At 46.6% G+C, this 12836-nt stretch overlaps 1 protein-coding gene across 4 annotated transcripts in view; it reads left to right on the plus strand.

Moving 5' to 3' along the window:
• The first annotated feature begins 3112 nt into the window (after positions 1-3112).
• LMX1A (LIM homeobox transcription factor 1 alpha) overlaps positions 3113-12836 on the plus strand; it is a 156614-nt gene continuing 146890 nt past the window's right edge. For 2 of the 4 annotated variants that reach the window (XM_024231024.2, XM_054526221.2), the window contains exons 1-3: positions 3572-3760; positions 4247-4339; positions 6557-6743. In XM_024231024.2, the coding sequence (XP_024086792.1) occupies positions 4264-4339; positions 6557-6743 (263 nt within the window). In that variant the 5' untranslated portion in view covers positions 3572-3760; positions 4247-4263. Of the gene's footprint in view, positions 3477-3571; positions 3761-4246; positions 4340-6556; positions 6744-12836 lie in introns of those variants that run through there. The other 2 variants (XM_054526222.2, XM_024231029.3) reach the window with 2 other exon arrangements.

Here is a 12836-nt window from a genome sequence, read left to right on the forward strand (position 1 = left end):
GCGGAGCTTGCAGTGAGCTGAGATCGCAACACTGCACTTCAGCCTGCGCGGCACAGAGAGACTCCATCTCAAAAAAAAAAAAAAAAAAAGAAAAAGAAAAAAAGAAAATGCTCACACAAAATCAGGAACATTAATGGGTGTTATATTGCTTGAGAAACACCCTGAACACACTATCACTGGAAACTCACAGCAGTCCTGGGTGCCATAATTTATAAGAGACAGGAAAACTGGATCAGATTCAAAGACTGGGCAGGAGAGTGAGGCCAGCTCTGCCTTCATCTGAAAGTTTTAGAGGCAGGATTTGACTTCCTGAATGGCTAGCCCCGAGGAATCAATGGAACAGAGGGTGGAAACTTTAGGTAAATGAATTTTGATCCATTACAAACTAAATGGTTGGACCACATAAGCTTTAAAATCATTTCCAACTCTAAACGTGTAATCTTCTGGGTCCCCTCTGAAGCCTATTCACCTCATTCCCATGAATTCTCAGAGTACTTCTTTTTGATAAAAGGGAGAAGATGGCTGATTCTTCATAAATGGCTTCTGGGCAGTGGCTCTGTGGCATCTTCTTTCATTTAAAAGGTAAAATAAAAGCGTTTGAGTTTAAACCACAAGGAAAAACATGAGGCATGGTTAGGAGGATCTTTCATAGAGGGGTCAGAATGATCTACCTGTGCTCAACCCACCCATCCATGTCACTGAGTTGGATAAGGCCAAACTGAAACAATCCTGGGGTAGGAGTGGGATTCATGACTCCTACTTCATTGAAAGAGGGCAAACAAATCACAAAAGAGAAAACTCCGAATAAATAAGTTTTATCTTTATTGGTTTAGGCACATCACTTAAACACATCAGCCAAGACTATACCTAGGCAACCACTGCTCAGCATCCCATATGGATCTGTTGGTTCTACTGCCTATCCCACTGGCCAAAGCCAGTCTGATTTCACAGACTTTAGACTATGAGGGCCTGACCAACCACATAATGTAGACCCTTCATTCCAGAGAGGTATTGACATCTAAAGAGGTGAACTGATGGCCCAGACCAATTCAGTGGCAAAGCTGGGAATGGAACTGAGGTCCTTTGATTCCTGACCCTTCACTGCAGTGCCTTCTGACTGTAGTGAGAGTTCTACTCATTCCTCAACCAAGTAAAAGGCATTTGTTCATCCATTGTATGTGTCTAGGTCTGCACTAAAAGTGATATGACTTATGATGTGATTTTGAGGCGCCGTCCCCATCCTGAAGTGCCCAATGGCTGGGGAGACATTCTTACCAAAAACCTGTGTGATCTACACTAATCAAGCTGCCTTGTGGGTGGATGTAAGAATTGTTTGAAAGATTTGAGTTTCAGGTCAAATGACAATCTATCTACTTTCAGGATATTCACTAAAAGGAACAGTCTTACCACTAGTTAAAATGTATTTCATATATTTCATATAAGACCTTTAGTGAAACCAAAACTCTGCCGGGTATATAAATAAAAATATTCCTTATGGTTGTATCTGTCCTATTCCATTTTTTTCTTGCTTAACTTCTATTTCACATATTATCCTAATAATACTTGTAGTTTGTATTTTTTTTACACCCTGCTCTACCTGGGGTGACAGAAAGGACAGAAGTCAGGTGTTAGGAGACATGCCACTAGCCATCTGGGCAACATCAGGGAAATCTCCCAGCCGTGCTAAGCTCCAAAGATTCATCTGAAACAAAAGATAAAACTGTTCTGCTTACCTCACAGGTTTGCTGTAAAGATCAAGCAAAATCATGTATGTGAAAATGCCTGGAAAGTGTAAAGCAGCATTCAAATATAACGTATTAGCCTCTTTGCCATTTCCCCTCGTTCCTCTGGAGTCATATTCAGTGTTTGGCTTGTGCCTGCTGGCAGAAAGCACTTAGAATGGCTTTCTTAGTGCTTAGTGGGGTCGCTGCTCCTAAGCACATTAGAGCAAGTTGCTGCCAGCACTTTTTCTTTAAGAATAAAGAAGTGGCTGTGTCTTTGGAGGAGGTAATAGAAAAACCCTGGCTATGCGGCATCTTCTCTGCTTGAGTTCACCATGTCAAACGGCCTGCCAATTTCATCTCAGTTCGGTTCAGTTTAGGAACTGAAGGTGCCCCAGAGAATCACACTGAATTGAACTGAACCTTCCCATTGTATTCAGATGATGGGACTCGGATTCCATGAATTCGCTTCCATTTCCCTCAACTGTAAGATTGGGACAATTGTCTCCACTTCATGGAGGTTGTTGTAAAGATTAAATGAGGTGACTATGTAACAAAGCTGGCACAAAATAAATGATAAACGCTAGCCAGCATTGTAATTTATTTGTTGAGCATCCACTTGGGGCCACACAACATGCTTACCTCTTGGGCTATACAGACGGATAAGGCCTTATTCCTGCTCTGGAGGGGGCTAAAGGTCTGTTATTGTAAATTAAAGTTAGGAGATGCAGATAATTCACATTTCCCCCCAGATACTTTTTTCTCCTAACAATGTCCCTTTACCTGATTTCCTGCTGAGTGTCATTGCAAGTTCATCATCTGGGGGGCAGATCCCACCTAGTGTCTCCCAAGAGCATGATTCTTAGGCCGTGAGTCCCATGGCCTCTGTACGCCCCATCAGTGAATATGGTTCGAGCTTAAAGGAAGTTGGGAACTGGCGAGAGCCCTCGGGTGATGAGGGGTTTGAGGAGCTAGGAGCTGCTGGGCCCACATCCACTGGCGCTAAACAGCTTCTCAGCGCTTCCCGGGGCCCTAGTAAGGATTGCAGCGCTTTTATAGCAGCAGTTGGAGAGCGGCGGGGGAATCCTCGTGGCGGCACCGCTGTCCAGGAAGCGCCGACATCTCCTCAAAGGCCCTGTCCGGGTCGGGGGCACTGGGGAGCGACCGGGCCAGAGCGCCCCGAGGTAACAGTTACACGTGGAGCGGAGGACACTTAGCGTGTCCGAGAGCTCCCAGAGGCGGAGGGGCGCAGAGGGCAGCGGCCGTGTGGTGGCCGCGCAGCCAGGCTGGGAAAGGCAGCACCACGGCCCCGCCACGGGACGCGCTGCCAGCCCCCCGCCCAGCGCACCCCACCCCCTCTCCGCCGCCGCGCACGCAGCGCCTCGGCCCCTGTCAGAAGCTGCAGGATCCGCCCCGGCGAAGCAGGGCCGACTCGCACCCAGGACCCTGGGCCTCTGCCTTCCCTCCTAGCCTCGGAGAAGCAACCGGCCCTCTCCTCCCGCTGAGGAGCAACGCGGGCTGGTAGGACGTCCCGGGAAGGCCGGCAGCTCGCGACCGCGTCCCGGCCCAGCCCGGGCGCGCCGGGGAGCAGAGCCAGGGGCCGGCGTTCGCTCCGGCTCCCTCCCCGGCGCTCCGAAGCCGAGGGCGGCTCCTCCGGCTGCAGTCTCGGGGGCGACGCCTTCCCGGGCAGAAGCTTCCAGCAGCGCTCCGCAACTTCTCTCTGCTCCAGTCACTGGGAGAGAGCTCGCCTACCAGGTAAGTAAGGCTGCCCGTGCCTAGGCTGTGGCTCGGCGGGCGTGTTTCTGAAAGTTGACTTGAAATGCATCCAAGAGTGAGCCGGGCCAGCCGGGGCTCCTCCCCAAGGCGACTCTTTTGCTTCTGCAGACATTCCCGGCACTGGCCGACTGGCGGGAGGACCTCCCCGAGCGCCCCGCACACCCGCTACCGCGCGCCCCCCAGCAGAGCGCAGCGCCAGGAGTCCAGAAGCGGGCGGGACGCTCTCCGGGTCCCTTACTGTGCCCCTTCTCGACCTGGGGCAGGTGAGGACCGCAACGGGGCGGCTGGGACGCGGGATTGCAAACCCCATCGTCCCGCGTGCCTGGACCCGGTCGCGCGAGGGAGGGTACCCACTCTTTATATACCCATCATACCCCAGTAGCTGGGTTCCTGCAGAGACGTCCCGAGGGCCCACCTTAGTATAGGTTGGGGCGGAGTCGGATTCGGGATGGAAAACCTGGGGCAAGGGATGTAGGTGGGGGTGGGGGGGCAAGAGAAGGAGAAACGCAGTTGGGGGGCGGAGGCCTAAGTACATAACGTGTTGACTTCAAGTGAAATCAGATCAGTCAGAGCAGTTCGCTGTGACTGATCTCTCCTCCCACCCTACATTCTCTTGGCTGGACTCTATCCTCCTGGCTGATTCTGGTCGCCCTGGACACTCACTCAGTTCTTTCCCAGGAGTGCGGTGGCTGCTGGCGCCAGTCCCAGCGGACACGGACGTCAGACGCATCGTTTCTTCTCCTCTACAGGTCCTCCCGGCCCGAACATGCTGGACGGCCTAAAGATGGAGGAGAACTTCCAAAGCGCGATCGACACCTCGGCCTCCTTCTCCTCGCTGCTGGGTGAGTGTTCAGGCCGTGAGTCCTGGGCGCACTCTCTTTCCGCCAGGCGCTGAGCTCTGGAGCACCGCTCTCTGGGACCTGGTCCGCGATAGGGGAGCTAGCGCCGCTCTTCATGCACTAAATTGAGCCCCATCACTATCTGTCCGTCAGTCCTTGTGGGTCGTCCCTACCCAAATAAATCCAACAAGCCGCCCCAGGCCTCACGCACCGGGCACCGAATTCCCCAAAGCCGCGAGGGGCGGGCGAGCTTGTTCGCAGGCATCTGAGTGGCAAGTGATTAAAAATACCCAGGGCTGGATTTTTAATCTCGGAGCTGATCGACGTCTCATAAATGCCGCCCTCTTCTCGCGGCCTAGAGGCAATAGCATCCGAGACCTGAGGCCTGGAGCGCCCAAGTTCGAGGCGGCTTCTCTCTCCCACCAACTCCAGCCCCAATTTCAGCCATGGGCACGGCCGAGAGAGACTTTTCTGGGCCAGCAGGCAACGCAGCGCGGGGATTAGACCGCGCGGCTGGGCCCTAGGCTCCGCGTTAATTAACTGGAGCTGGATGTCGGGTCCTGTGGGTCCCCCCTCACAACTCCTTTGCAGCGACAGAGGAGGAGCAGCGAGTCAAGGACCCCGGAAGAGTGTCCACACACGGGTCTTGCAGAGCTGAAGCCAGAGATTCTGGTTACGGCTCCCCCATCCACTCTGCCCTTGGAGCTTTTCAAGTTTGGGAAGCCCGTATTTTATTTTATTTTATTTTATTTTTAGCAGGAGGGAGTATTCCTTCTGTCCTTTAAACCTCTTGCCTCTTTCACTCGGAACCGCTAGAGCGGCATGAATGTGGAGGATGAGACAGTTCTGCTGGAGAAACCAAATCCAGTGAGGCATCTCCCCACCCCCAGCACCCTAGATGAAACGAAATCACGTGCACTGAGCACCCCTCTTTGAACCCCCCTTTCGGGAACTTTTGGACTTGCCCGTCCTCGGAAGAGAGCGGAGGCCAGAGCAGGCAGTACCCGGGCGGGCAGCGGGTGCGGATTTATGCATACAGCGGGCGTCGCTTTTTGCTCTGTGTCCTCCGCCCGGCCCACGTTCGCTCTCAACGTGGCTCAGGACGCCGAGACCCTACCGAAAGAAAATAGAATTGTAAAATTGAGATCTGTTTCGCTGCTTCTCCTAACCTTCCTCGTCCGCTCCCCAAAGCGACCGGCCCAGCTCCCGAGCCGGTGGCCGGGCCTCTCGGAAGGGGAGAATGAGAAGAGTGCAGCCGGGAAATGGGGAGCGCAAGAGTGTTGGTACTGGGGGGACAAGCGCAAGAGTGTTGTTGCTGGGGGAAAAGGCCTTCTTTAAACAGCTGTGAAAAGTGCCAATATAGGTGGCCAAGCGTCGCCACCTGAACCACCTCTCCGCCCCCCACAAACTAAAGGAACAAAACACAAAATCCAAGGGGTAGCAAAGAGTGGCTTTCCTGCCTCCGCCGAGTCGCTTTGAGGCCCGTTTCGCCCTCGAGCACTGCTGCCGAACGCGCCTGGCATCGGGAATCCCGGCCGGGACACTCAGCGGCTTGCTTCTTCCGCTAATTTTTTCCCTCCCTCTGTTTTGACGCTTCTTAGTTTTGAAAAACCCATGTGCAATTTGCATGCCAGTCAAGACGCAGCAGTTTGGGGTTCATCGGTTTGAATAATGTTAGGTTTGCTTCGGAGTGAGACGGTATTTTTCTGTACCCCCAGGACTTTTTAGGAAGAAAAGAGAAAATTTTGTTTCCCCTCAAAAAATAGAACAGAACTCTGCGTTTTAACGAAGAAAAATCCAAATTGTTCTTATGCATTCTCAGTTTTTAAAACAGTCAGTAGAGACAGGCATAGTGATTTAATAATTACGACGTAATAAACCTGAGAGCACAAATTTTTATGTAATTTAATCTTACAGGATGTGCACACGTTTGCGAGCATACCTGGGTATGTTTGTTAATTAAAGGTCAATTATTGATTTCTGTACCCTCCCCCGCTTGGAATTAAACCTTCTCACATAGTCTCCGTTTATTAGAAACGCCACTTGGTTTGATTTTTTCCAAGTTTCAGCTTGGTCGATTAGCAGGGGTTCCCTGGGGTGGGGGGTGGGGGGCGCTGGGGGAATCCGTGGATGTGAAAGGATCAGGAGCGGGTCCGGGCCAGGTTTGGCATGGTCTACCTGCCCAGGCTGCTCACCCGCCAACGTCTGTTGTGGCTACAGGCAGAGCGGTGAGCCCCAAGTCTGTCTGCGAGGGCTGTCAGCGGGTCATCTTGGACAGGTTTCTGCTGCGGCTCAACGACAGCTTCTGGCATGAGCAGTGCGTGCAGTGCGCCTCCTGCAAAGAGCCCCTGGAGACCACCTGCTTCTACCGGGACAAGAAGCTCTACTGCAAGTATGACTACGAGAAGTAAGTGGCCGCGCCCCCGCAGCGCTCCCCACGCACTGGCATCAGTGTGCGTCGAGGAGTTTGTCCTCCTTTACCCTAGTCCTTTTCTGGAAGGCCCAAGAGACACGCCCAGCGAGCAGAACTTCCCTTCAGCACAGTCGTGTACATTGCCCCTCACGGGAAGGTGGTAGGGCAGAGATCTGCGCGGGTGCGCGCAACAGCGGCCCGAGTCCCGCAGAAGTGCGCGCGATGGCTCTCCTCCACGGTCTGCTCGCCTGCTTTCTAGTCCTCCCAGGTCCTTTTCTCTGACTGCCATTCCCAGAGGCCACTCTTTGTTAGCCTTGGAATCCCTCAAGCTTGGTCTCCCTCTTTTACCAGGGTGCCCTGCGGGTTGCCAATGACCCCGTGTCTCCTTGCTGGTTCTCACCCCATGTTACCCAGGTGTCCGCGCCAGCTTCGCGCCTGTGCCGTGCGGTGAGACTGTATTGACCCCGCAGCTTCTGTCACCTGTGCCCTGTGCGCGTTTCCCGCTCGGGTTTGTTCGCTGGAGTCCGGACAGTTTGGGCCCGGAAATGGCGCTGCTGCCATTCGGAGCTAAGCGCATAGCCCGTTCGCCCTTTCACTGTCACCTTCCTGGTTTTCTCCAGAACCCTCGGATGCAGGGGCTTTTAGGACAGTAGTTGGGGCCTGAACTGAAGCCCTCTCCTTCAACCTGTGCCTCCACCCTAGTTCAGGTGTGGGTATGCTCTTCTGCCACGGAGCAGGTTCAGTTCCCTCCTGTCCACAAGAACGTTCTGGTATGTTTAGAGGAGAACTGGGAGGCAGGAATTTAAGAAAGTGGATATTTCGAAAGTGGATTTTTATAACACTAAAGCCTGGATGAAGCCAGAAAGTGGGAGGTAGAAGAACTTCCGTATTCTCTCCGGCGTGCCGGGAGGAGCTTAGGAGGTGTAAGGGGAGGGAACGGTTTTTCCTTGCGAAATGTTTAATTAATAAGGGTATTGGCTTTGCAGGGCTTTGGAGATGATTGGAGAAAAGTGGCTTATCCAGAGGTCTCAGTTTTTGTGCATTAGGACTGGTGTAGGTTGACTGTGTGGACGCGCAAGTGCACGCGCAGAATTCTGCATTTGTAACTGGTGAATGAAAGGGACAGCATCACATGAAGATAATCAAAGGAGGGTTAGCGTGCATGAAAAGCAGTTCTATCATGTTATTAAAAACACAGTGAGGTGCTGAACGGGAGAAGTCTCTGTATAACAAAAAGCACTGAAAATAAATAGAAGTTTATTTATTATTGCTGTCTGGGGCTATGCCAGTTTAAAAACTTGACAAAGTGATTAGACCCTGTGACCACACAAAAAAATTGTTTCTGCCACTCCGCTTTTTTGCCTTAAAATGCTCGAATTTTAACCCCATGTGGAGAGAGTACTAAGCATTTTTTTTGTCGTTTTGAAAATATAATAGCTTGGCTTTTTTCAGAACTAAAAGAAATGTGTGCTCGATTTTGGATGAGCTGGACAATACAGAAATATATAAAGAAGTGAAAACTCCCTATAACAACCTATGAAGTGATCATTATGGATAACATTTTTGAAAGAAGATATGCCTGTGTATTCTTGGTTGTCTGTTTATTGACATGTTGTCTGAGTGAAAAGTGTAATTTTTAGGTAGTTAAATAGATTTAGCCCACATAACTTCAAGTATCACCTTTGAATAAAGCTTCTGGCTGACTGCTCGCTTTTTTTCTCTCTCGCTTTTCATCGAAAGGTTTTGGTATTGTGTAGACCCAATCTTTAACTTTCTGCTTATAGATTACTGAAATGTCCACATCCTTCAGGCACAACACTAGCAAATTCACAAGTATTGGGGCTTAGGAAAGGATTTGGGTTGTGAATTTCTATTCTGTTTGTTAGAAAAAAAAAAAAAATCACGAATCAAAGAAGGCTTAAGGGTCAACACAGCTGTCTGGCCAGTCAAATCTTCTTTAAGGAAGTCAGGCTGTGTCAAGAGGAGAAGAAACAGTTGTTGTAAAGTACTTAACACAACAATGTCCCTTCCATTTCAGCCCTCCAGGTTTGGCGCGGTTTGGGCTTATTAGCCCAGGAGGGTCAGTTCTCTCCTCACAAAGCTATTTCTGCAAAGGGAAAATTGCAGGGATCAACTTGCCAGCTGTTAGCCAGAACCAAGAAGATTTTACAGAGGGATGTGAGCTACATTGTTCAGAGAGGTGCTGACATTTCAGTGAAAGATTTTAATTTTATTTTTAAAATATTTTTGGAAACATGGATTTCCAAAATTGAGGTTTTTGTCCTCTTTAGCTCATGGCGTCATAGCAGTACTGGCCTGTGCTTAGCCCATCAGTTGCTTGTTAGATTAATTTATTTCTTTTTAAAATTCCTTTTTTCGTTTCTCTATCCTCCATCCTAGTTATATTCTTTTTCCAATAAAATAGGGTTTTAATATATTTGATAATCTTAATGGTCTTAGTCTGCATGCTGGTATCTGTAGGAGAAAAAGGAGAGTGATTTTTGTTTGTTTGTTTGTTTTGTAAAAAAAATAGGCTCAGGGCAAACTTCTGTATTCAGTAAGCTTTTATGGAGCTTCTATATGCAAGACGCTAGGCTAGATGAGGAGAGGACAATGAGAAAAAGTCTCAGAGCCTGCCTTCAGGAGGCTTATAGCTCAACACTTTTTCCGTCTGTGTTGTCCTTGCCATCAAGTATTTCTCAAGGGCTTCTTCCATTTAGAGTGTAGGACTAGATATTGCACAGAAGCTATCTGGAATGGCCAGATATTTATCTTCCAGAGGGAATACAACTCAATTTTAGACAATAGTCCTGAAGCAATTACAAAGGACATTTTCCTCTTTAAAAAATACATTTGTAAAAATAGCTTTGCTTTTTTTTTTTTTTTTTTTTGGTGGATCTTTGAAAAATTTGAGGCCCAAACAAAGTAAATGGGAAGAAAATCAGGTGAAAGTTAAGTGGTAGGACAATGTTGACGGTAAATTAAGGAGCACTTAATAAAAAATGAATATGCAGGCAGTGCCTTGGTTTCCAAAATTCATGAAAATCAAATGCTATTTCTACACATTTAAATGAAAGAATATATAGTGAATGCACAGTTTTCAGTGTCAATCATAGGCATAATATTAACAAAGCAAGTTTATCACATTTATCTTAGCCATCTGTATATGCATTTCTTGCTGTTGGGCAGTTTTGCATTTGAATTATTAGCTGTCTGTTTATGGTGTTAGGCAACCGGTTAAAAAGTTAAAATTTCATTCTCTCAACTAGCTATTACACCTTCACAATGTCAAACACCAAGTTCTTCTAATTAAAAAAATAGAATTGACAGTGACGTCTTGCACACACAACTATTCATCGGAAGACTTCAGGATGTTTTATTAAGTATTTTTCTCATATACTGTGATGCTGTTAGGAATAATTTATCTTCTGATTACCAAAAAAATAAGCATTTAAGGCGAGAGTGTAGAACACTGATTTACTAATGTATAGAAATTAAGAACTGAAGGCTGTAATTGTTATGACATGTCAACATGGAAAAATTGCTAGCTTGGTGGGATGACAACACTTACACAATTGATGAATCTGTACCATGTCATATGAAACATGAGGATACCATAGGTGTAGATGTTTTAAAAGTGGATTCAACTGTCTTCAATGTTCCTGAAAGTTAGCAGACAATCAAAATATTTTCCAGCCTAGGGGACTTCTATTTATATAACTGTTGTTTCCTATTTAACTGAGTCCTGTATGATCTGGTTAGTTTGGAGTTTTCCCTGAATTTGTTCCAAACAAATACTGCAGTTGGACTTCAGTCTGAGACAGAAGAGACTGCTGAATAACGGGAATGTGGTAATACAATAGATAATTAAGCCCTCTGGAAGGGATCCCACAGTTAAATCAAGTTTTTATTGTTTCTTTCATGTGCCTGGCTCTGAGGGTCAGGCGGAGCCCCCTGCCCTCACATATGAAGTTTATCGTGATCCCTTGGATTGCTCTGGACATGCTAGGAGCAGTGTGGGATAGTATTGCTGTCATCAGGGCTGTTCTCATAACATCATAACTCCCCTTCATGTCAGCAAATCACAGGCCTTGGGAAACCTTTCCTCAGAGAGCCAGTGGATGTTTTCTTCCCTTTCTTTGGGAGAAGACCAATTTTCCAAAGAAAGGGACTGAAAAAGGGGAAAGTGGCTGTCACACTTAGAGCTTTCTCTGCATCTTTCTTTGGACCTGCTGATTGGCAGCCCTGTGGTGAAAATGACTTAGGTAATGATATCTATTAGCATCAGTAATTAACTAATTCTGCATTTTATCAAGGTAGTGGAGGAAGTGTGTGTGTGTGAGGAGGAGTTTGGTTTTATTACTGTGACATTACTTGGAGATCAAAATTGGGCATGCAGTTACTCATGAAAGGAGCCCGCAGATGAAATGACAGAGGCAATTGTTAACATTTTTGCTTTACTTTATCTTTTGTTGTCCCCACTCCTGGCACAATAAAATTTCAGGAATATGAAAATCAAACACAGCTAGGCAATAAACTGATGCCTGTGTTAAATTGCAGGGGGCTTAGCTCAGCATAAGCACTGTCCATGGGCTGTGGCTGTGTTTGTGTCGGCACTTAATCTCTCTCTCTTTTTCTCTCTTTTTAATTTTGGAGCGTGATTGGAAACATTCTTTGCTCAGAGGTGTTTTCTCTTTTTATATGTATTGGTCCCTGGGTAAGACTTTCTTGGAATCTAAGACTTAAAATTTTGAAATAAAATTAGATAGCAGGAGTAGATATTAATAGTATTCTGGGAATTAAAATACTAGATATGAACATTCCTTTTTACAGTAGGCTTATGGGATTCTTTTGATCCTTACATAAATGGAACACATTTTTAAAAGTTATTTATTCAGTCTGGTTTTACATATTACACCTACCTGACTAGGAAATAGCTTTTGATGTTCAGATTTTAGTGCCAATAACTTTCCTGATCATTCGTTGTTCTCTTGCTTTTTGTTTTCATTTTTCTTATTTATAACATTTGTATTAATCAAAAGACCATTACTAATTTCAGGGAAGGCTCTTGATTATTGCTTTTTAATTCTGGGAAGGTTTTTGGAGAGAGTGAGCAGGAGCTGTTTCTCTAATGACAACAATTCCAACTATTTCATTATCAGCTAATTTTTCTTTTGTAGTCAAAGAAATTATTTGGGTCATAGTGTTTAGAAGGGAGAAAGTAGACAAAGGTTTAAAATACTCATGATATGATCAGAAATTTACTAAAGCGTCTTAGAATAAATGCATTTTACAAAATGTCATTGTTGAATTTTATGAAGTTCAAAATAACCAATACTGAATGTTATGATCTTGGTTATTAAGTACAGTTATACAACACTGGAAAATGAATTATGAAGAAAAAAGTGCAATCACATCCACAGAAAAAGATTTAAAAATAATTTCTGCCCTAACTCTGAAACCTTAGCTCTACTTCAGTGTTTTTCAATTTTCTTTCTTTCTTTTTTATAAAGATTTTTCTGACATGGATTTGTAAATGCTCTTTCACATCTTCAGAGAGAAGTTCCCATATAAGCCACTTGGAGGGTGAGATATAGGGATGGGGTGAGCTGTGTCTCTCCCACCCTCTGCATAGAAGCAGAAAGGCTCCTATGTGGGAGGGCTCAGCCCTATTTCCAGCATGCCTGAGGCTTCCTCTTAGGAATACGCTATATGTTTTTCTTCAAGAAGTCTCTTAGGAACATTAGGACAGTCACTGCCAGTGGCCTTTTCAGATTTGGTTTGGGGAAGTTGGTAATTTTGAGAGCAAAGTGTAGAAAAGGTTCTGGAGCAAATATCAGAGAGGACAGATAAAAGATGCCTTTTTTCCCCTTTGTGCCCCCTTAGAAGGGCCTGTTTTCTGCAAGAGAGGGAGACTCTGTCTTGATACGCCATAGGATTAACATTTTCTCCTTAGTCTCCTTTGACTCGCATGATATGAGGTGTTTTAGTCCTTTTATCACAACTAAAATTAGTTACGTTATATTGACCAATGTCGACTGCAGCTTTGTGTCTCCTTGTCATATATTAAATAAAATCTGGCCAACT

The sequence above is a fragment of the Pongo abelii genome, chromosome 1 (genome assembly GCF_028885655.2).
Source record: "Pongo abelii isolate AG06213 chromosome 1, NHGRI_mPonAbe1-v2.0_pri, whole genome shotgun sequence".
In the NCBI taxonomy this organism is placed as follows: Eukaryota; Metazoa; Chordata; class Mammalia; order Primates; family Hominidae; genus Pongo; species Pongo abelii.